At 52.3% G+C, this 6,988-nt stretch overlaps 1 protein-coding gene across 1 annotated transcript; it reads left to right on the top strand.

Annotated features, from left to right (window-relative positions):
• Positions 1-1,093: 1,093 nt before the first annotated feature.
• On the top strand, positions 1,094-5,539 carry LOC110134807 (antimicrobial peptide NK-lysin-like). The gene is made up of 5 exons (XM_020889490.2): positions 1,094-1,177; positions 2,145-2,248; positions 2,715-2,816; positions 4,244-4,412; positions 5,367-5,539. Exons 1-5 carry the CDS (start codon positions 1,126-1,128, stop codon positions 5,375-5,377), a joined length of 438 nt encoding a protein of 145 aa, XP_020745149.2. The 5' UTR covers positions 1,094-1,125; the 3' UTR covers positions 5,378-5,539.
• Positions 5,540-6,988: the final 1,449 nt, after the last annotated feature.

Genomic DNA, 6,988 nt, shown 5'->3' with positions numbered 1-6,988 from the left:
TTGCTAATTTGTCCTGGCTGGACACCTCTGCCACTTCGGCAGCTGGAGGTGAAAGGCCTGAAGGAGACAGAAGGGGAGTTCTAGTCCCTACAGTGCCTCCTCTCAGCGTTGTGACTCCTGTCAGTCCCTCCCGTTCACTCAGTTTTCTCATCTGAACCATGGAGAAGTTGACTTAAGGTTGTCAGACAAACTACGGCATGCCCAGTTTAATTTGAATTTCAAGTAAACAACAAATACTTTTCAGTGTAAGTATATTCCGTGCAATATTTGGGACATATGGATACTAAGAAATTAATTTTTATCTAATATTCAAATTTAACTGGGTAGCCTGTATTTTTCTTACAGATGAGGGCCAATGGCCTTTATGACACAGATGACTATTCAGAGGCCCAGAAGTTGGGACCAGACCCCTGGCTGGGGCTCCCGTCCTTCCCACTGGCTCCCTCTGTCCATCAGCCGGGTCACTGCCAGGCTGGGCTGAACCCGGCTCTAAGGGAAAGGCCCAGCCTCCTTGGGGATGGTGAGAAGGCTGGCGTGGGTCTAGGGGACCCGAGGTGCCCAAGGAGCTCATGATCAGGGTCCATGAAGCCTGAGAATGCAGACCTGGGAGGAGGCGCTGTCAGGATCTACCCTGAGGGCAGCTTTTCCTGCATCTGAATCATGTAGTGCTACATTGGCTTAAATGACTGGAAGGAGACCTGGGATATGAGGAGAAGGATGACATAGCAACACCAGCCCAGACCTCTGGGGTGGGAGGAAGAGATAAGGCAGAGGGGCACGGATGCTCACCTGGCCAAGGGCTCTACCCGACCCCTCGGGAGTGGGGACTTCTCCCATTACCACATCAGGGCAGGGTGGGCATCATGGCGGCCAATGCTCTCCATCAACACCAGCTCAGCTCAGAAAGTTCTAGTACTGGATGGTGGGGTGGTGAGAGGTGTGTGGAAGCTCTAATGAATGTACACTCCTCCCCCCCACTTCTTCACAGACTGGCACTGGTGTTTGTGGTAAACCCAGTGACATGGGAGGTGGCTGATAAGAGGGAAAGGACCATGCCTGGTCAGATTGCCAGGTTCCCAGCCTCTATAAAACAGGCTGTGGAGGGAGCCTGGGCAGCTGCCCACCATGACCTCTTGGGCCGTCCTGCTCATCGCCTCAGTGCTCCTGGTTGCCCCAGGTGAGGACGTTCCCCTCAGGGTAGATCCCGACAACTGCTTCTCCTCCCAGCTCTGCTTTCTCAGGCTTTGTGGACCCAAGCATGAGCTCCAAGGTCACCTCAGGCCCCAGAGTCTTCTCACCATCACCACGGAGGCTGGGCCTTACCCTCAGAGCCAGGTTCAGCTCAGCCTAGCTGTGACATGGGCAATGGGGAGAGAGAGCCAGTGGGAAGGAAGGGAGCCCCAGCCAGGGGTCTGATCCCAATTCTACTGCTCAGGCTGTGGGGCCCCCGGGGATCCCTTTCCCTTCCTGGGCCTCTGGCTCTTTGTCTGTGTCATGAAGATCACTCACCCACCAGTGGGTCTGAGGGTTCTTCTGGCCCGCAACGGCCATGGTGATGACAGGGCATCTGAGTGAATGGGGACCTCTCACTGTTCCAGACTCACTCCCTTGTTCCCATACCTCCTCTCTCCCAGTTCCCCAGGCTCACTGTAAGTTCTAAGGGCTTAGCTGAGCGTAAGGACCCTTTTGGAGGGGAGAGCAGGTTGGGCTGGACCACCTGACATGAAGTGTTTTTTTTTTTTTTTTGAGGAAAGAGAAAAAGAGAAACAATCCCTTGAAGGAATATGAGGGAAGTTTCCTTTTAGATGGGCCCCAGATCTGTGTGTGTGTGTGTGAGGGAGAGAGAGAGACAGAGAGAGACAGAGACAGACAAGAGAGACAGAGAAACAGAGAGGGTGGTGCAATGGTAATGCTTGGGGGGACTTATCCTCTTTGCTCTCCAAGGAACTTGAGAGCATGTGTTTCTCCTGAAAGTGGGTCAGAGCAGCCCCAGGGCAGAGCAGGGTAGGAGGCCCCCTGGACTCCTCACAAGGCTACCTCCCCGTCCTGGGTGCCAGCTGCCTCCTGGTCTCTCTCCGGCTGGGAGAAGTAACTTCTCCTCTCCCTCTGTCTGTGGAGGGCTGCTGATGCTGTTTCTTCCCCAGGGCTGGCCTTTTTCGGTCTGACCCCTGAGCACCACGACCAGGCAACAGCTCATCTGTGGGATGGAGATGAGTTGTGCCAGGACCTGTCCCTGGAGGATCCCCAGGTACACAGATGGCTTCCTGCTGCCCACCCACCATCCCTCTCCTTCCTCTCCTCCCTGGGCAGCGCCAGGGGCGAGGGCCTGGAGACTGAACTGGCCAGGGGGTGGGGAGGCAGGGCTGGGAGCTGAAGATGCTGGCTTTGTTCACACTGGTACCTGACTGTGGGGTGGGGGCTACACTGGTGGCTGGGCCCTCCCCAAGGGCCTCCTCCTTGTCTGATGGTAGAACAGAAGAGGGGCAGATGTTGGGCTGGGAACAGTGCTGTGGGTGTGGGGGCAGATCGTGGGGTCTCTCAGACCCTCTAAGACAGGCAGAGAGATGAGCAGGGGCCAGCTAGTCTGGCTCAGGTCCTCATATGGACAGACAGATCATGGGTCATCCTACTGGCCTTGAAAGGGTCCCTTCCTGGTGCCCTTCCGAGGTTGGGGTGTCCGAGAGACCACTCTGAGGGACTTCTTTTCCTAATAGGGTGACCTGGTGCTCCAAAGAGAGGAGCTGAACCTAATCTGTGGTTATTGTCAGAAGATAATGCAGATGTTGAAGGACATGGTGGGAAATAATCCCAGCAAGGTGAGACCGGAGGCTTGTGGAGCCTGGTGGGTGGAGTGGTGCCCCCAAGAGGGGTGGGGAAGGTGAGGGGTGGTGAGGAGGGCTGCCAGAATGGCTGAGGTTCTGTGGGCCCCTCAAATGTGGGCCAATGGACTTTCGAGAATTCCCTCAACTTGTGGCATTCTGGGAGTGTGAAAGTGGGAGGAAAGGGTGTGTGGTTTACATCAAGTTCTTGAAGGGAACCTATCCCCAGAGAAGGTAGGGACCTCCCATTTATGTCCAGGATAGGGCTCTGGAGGTTGGTTCCAGATCAAGCCTGAGTCAGGAACGGTAAGTCCCAGGTTCTCCACATCCGAGCTGTATGGCTTGGACAAGTCATAAACACTTTGTGAGCCTCAGTTTTCTTATCTGTGGAATGGGATGGACAAGAACCCCAAGTTGCCTAGGACTTTTTTTAAACAGATGATTTTATTTATGTATTTATTTGACTGTGCTGGGTCTTGGTTGCCTCTTAGACTTTCTCTCTAGTTGCTCTGAGCGGGGGCTACTTTGTCATTGGTGTGCTCAGGCTTCTCACTGAGTGACTCCTCCTGTTGCGAAGCACTGGCTCTCAGCACATGGGCTTCAGGAGTTGAGACACATGGGCTCAGTAGTTGAGGCTCCTGGGCTCTAGAGCACAGTCTCAGTGGTTGTGGCTCACCCGCTTCCTTGCTCCCCAGCATGTGGGGTCTTCCTGGACCACAGATCCTCTCCTGTACTGGCAGGCTGATTCTTCACCATGAGCCACCAGGGAAATCCTACCTAGGCCTTTTAAAGGAGCTGAAAAGTGGGATGTACTTAGCTTCAAGTGAATGCTTAAGAAGTGGATGTATCATCACAAGAATCATAGTTTCACTCTCCCCCTGACCCCCCTGCCCCTCTTAGCTCCCTCAACCTGCTCAGCCCTCTGCCTTCATCCCGGGATCATCAGATTTATCCTCTTCCACTGGGATGGCAGGATAAGATACTCCGAAATCAATGAACCAAGGCTCCAAGCTCAGATCCCCTCCTAACCCACCTCACCCCCCCCCACCCCACCCCAGCAGATGGAGACCCCAGTCAGGCCCTGGACCCAGAAGCTATGTAGGCAGAGCCTTTAAAGTGGGTCTGGGCACCACTCTCCACCCAGAAGACAGGGCCTGGGTATAAAGGAACTGAGACTCGGCAGAACTAATTGTATTTTCGGGAGCCCCTGCTGGTCAGGCTCGGGCCAGGACTCAGGGATGGGGAGTAAGGGCTGAGCCCTGTCTCTCCAGTCCCCGCTTCGGTGGCCACCAGGCACCAGCTCCCCGGCCAGTGGTCCTGTTGCCAGACCCGCCCGGGGACCAAGGCTGCCAAGGCCTGCAGAAAGGCAATGCCAGGCAGGCTTCACCTGAGGCCCGTTTCCCACCATGGTGCTGCCGCTCCAGAATGTCATCATCCATGCGACCTCCAAGGTGTGCAACAAGATGGGGCTGCTGAACATCCTGTGCAAGATGATCATGAAGAACTTTCTCCATCGCATCTCTCAGGACATCTTGGCTAAGAAGAAGCCTCAGGCCATCTGTGTGGACATCAAGCTGTGCAAGGGCAAGGCAGGTACATGCAGAGGCAACAGCAGGGAGTTATTTCCTGACAGCCTCCCCATGAATGTGCAATAGAGTTTAAAAACACAGGAAGGCATCTGTCAGAGAGAACTTCCTAAACAGCTCACACCTGCCCTCCCAGCCTTCTTGTCATATGACACATCGCTCCAACCACTCCCAAAAGGGACAGCATGGAGCAGCTGGGTAGGTGGACTTAGGCTCCTACCAAAGTCCTTTCTCAAACATTTGAGAAAAACTCCTAACAGCCTGAGGCAACCTCCCCCTGCCCCTCCCCACACTCCCGCAAACAGTCCTGGAGTAAAATCAGGTCCCCATTTCTCCTCAGCTGTGTGACCTTGGGCAAGTGACTTAACCTCTTTGAGCTTCAGTTTTCTCACCTGTGAAAGGGGGATAATGACTCCTGTTTCTGAGGCTGGGGTGAGGACTGAATAAGACCATCATGTATGATGAGGTTGACACCAAGGAAATGGCCTGAGACTAAGATACTGGAGACATCAGAGCCCTGATTGAACTCCAACCCCCCAGCCCCGACCTGATCCCAGAATGGGAGCTGAGGCCACATCCTTCTCTATGATAGAGGTCTAAGAGCTGGGATGGAGGAATCTCATGGGGTGGGGGGAGGGCTAGGGCTGCCCAGGCCATGCCTGGAAATTTCAGGCAATGGCTACAAGAGATGGGCCGGGGAAGGGGTCCTCAGTTCGGGTCTGGCAGCTCATCCACTCTCACTGATGCTTTGTGGCCTGATGCTTGCAGATCACCCAGTAGTATGAGGTCCCCATCATTTCCTGTGGCTTTTATCTTCAAAGCCCCACCACCCACACAGGCTCCTGAAGGGTTTCTAGGAGGGCACACTGCTTGTGTACCACAAGGACAGGTGGCTCTGGGTCTCCATCCCCTCCAGAGGCCCCACACATCTGTCCATTGCTGTCTCTTCTCTCCACACCAGGTCTCACCTGAGCCCCTGGTTCCTCCAACCCCACTCTGGGGAAGAAGCACAGAAACTCCAGCATCCTCAGTCGGCTCCTTCCTTCCTGAATCCAGGAGTCTTCCCTCTAGTTTCTCTCATCTAACTCCTTCTACTGCCTTCCCCCCTCAGGAGAATAAAATATCAAGCAAGAATTTTTGCAGCTTTTTTTCTTTTGCTGGGTTTCAGAGGAGAGGCATGCTCATCTGACTCATGAGTTCATTCAATAAACATGCTGTATGTCCACCTGTGATTTTAGATGCTAGGGATTTAGTGGTGAACAAGACAACTTAGCAGCTCTCACACATGTGGTCATGAAATACTTATTGTGCTGCATGTCACTCCAAGAACCTGGAGTACACCATGAATATACCACCAGGAGCTCTCAGACCAGCTGAGGAAAACATCCAGGTTAGGGTTTTGTTGTTGTTCAGTCAATCAGTTGTGTTTGAGTCTTTGCCACTGCATGGACTGCAGCATGCCAGGCTTCCCTGTCCTTCACTGTCTTCTTGAGCTTGCTCAACTCATATCCATTGAATCAGGGATGTCATCCAACCATCTCATCCTCTGTCATCCACTTCTCCTCCTGCCCTCAGTCTTTCCCAGCATCAGGGTCTTTTCTAATGAGTTGGCTCTTTGCATCAGGTGATCAAAGTATTAGAGCTTCAGCTTCAGCATCAGTCCTTCCAATGAAAACTCAGAGTTGATTTCCTTTAAGATTGACTGGTTGGCCTTCCTTGATATCCAAGGGATTCTCAAGAGTCTCCTCCAGCACCACAGTTTGAAAGCATCAGTTCTTCAGTGCTCAGCCTTCTTTATTGTTCAACTCTCACATCTTACATGAGTACTGGAAAAACCACAGCTTTGACTATACGGACCTTTGTCAGCAAAGTGATGTCTCTGCTTTTTAATATGCTAAGTTCATCATAGATTTTCTTTCAAGGAGCAAGCATCTTTTAATTTCAAGGCTGCAGTCACTGTCCTCAGTGCTTTTGGAAGAGCTTTTTTGGAGCTCTCAGGGCTTTTTTGGAGCCCAAGAAAATAAAGTCTGTCACTGTTTCCATTTTTTTCCTCATCTATTTGCCATGAAGTGATGAGACCAGATGCCATGATCTTAATTTTTTGAATGTTAAATTTTAAGCCAGCTTTTTCACTCTTAGGGTTAGAGTTCTTCTGGATATTAGGAACTGAAACTTAGCTTTTTACTTCTCACAGAAGGCAGCCTTCTTCTTTTTTTTTTTTTTTTTTTTTTTTTGGCTGTGCCTTGAGTTTGGGTAGACTCCGGGAGTTGGTGATGGACAGGGAGGCCTGGGGTACTGTGGTTCATGGGGTCGCAAAGAGTCAGACACGACTGAGCGATTGAACTGAACTGAACTGAGGCTTGCAGGATCTTAGTTCCCCAACCAGGGTTCAAGCCTGTGCCCCCTGCAGTGGAAGCACAGAGTCCTAATCTCTGGGCCACCAGGGAATTCCCAGGCAGCCTTCTTTTGCTGCTTTGGGGGAGTGTATTATTTAGGGCACTTTTGCCCTCCAGCAACTGAAGTTTTAGCTCATTCTGGCTTAAATAAAAAAGGTAATTTAATGGCACTGATACTTAACCAGTC

The sequence above is a fragment of the Odocoileus virginianus genome, chromosome 2 (assembly GCF_023699985.2).
Source record: "Odocoileus virginianus isolate 20LAN1187 ecotype Illinois chromosome 2, Ovbor_1.2, whole genome shotgun sequence".
NCBI lineage: Eukaryota > Metazoa > Chordata > Mammalia > Artiodactyla > Cervidae > Odocoileus > Odocoileus virginianus.
The sequence above is the reverse complement of the archived record's forward strand: the minus strand, read 5'-3'. Positions and strand labels throughout refer to the sequence as shown.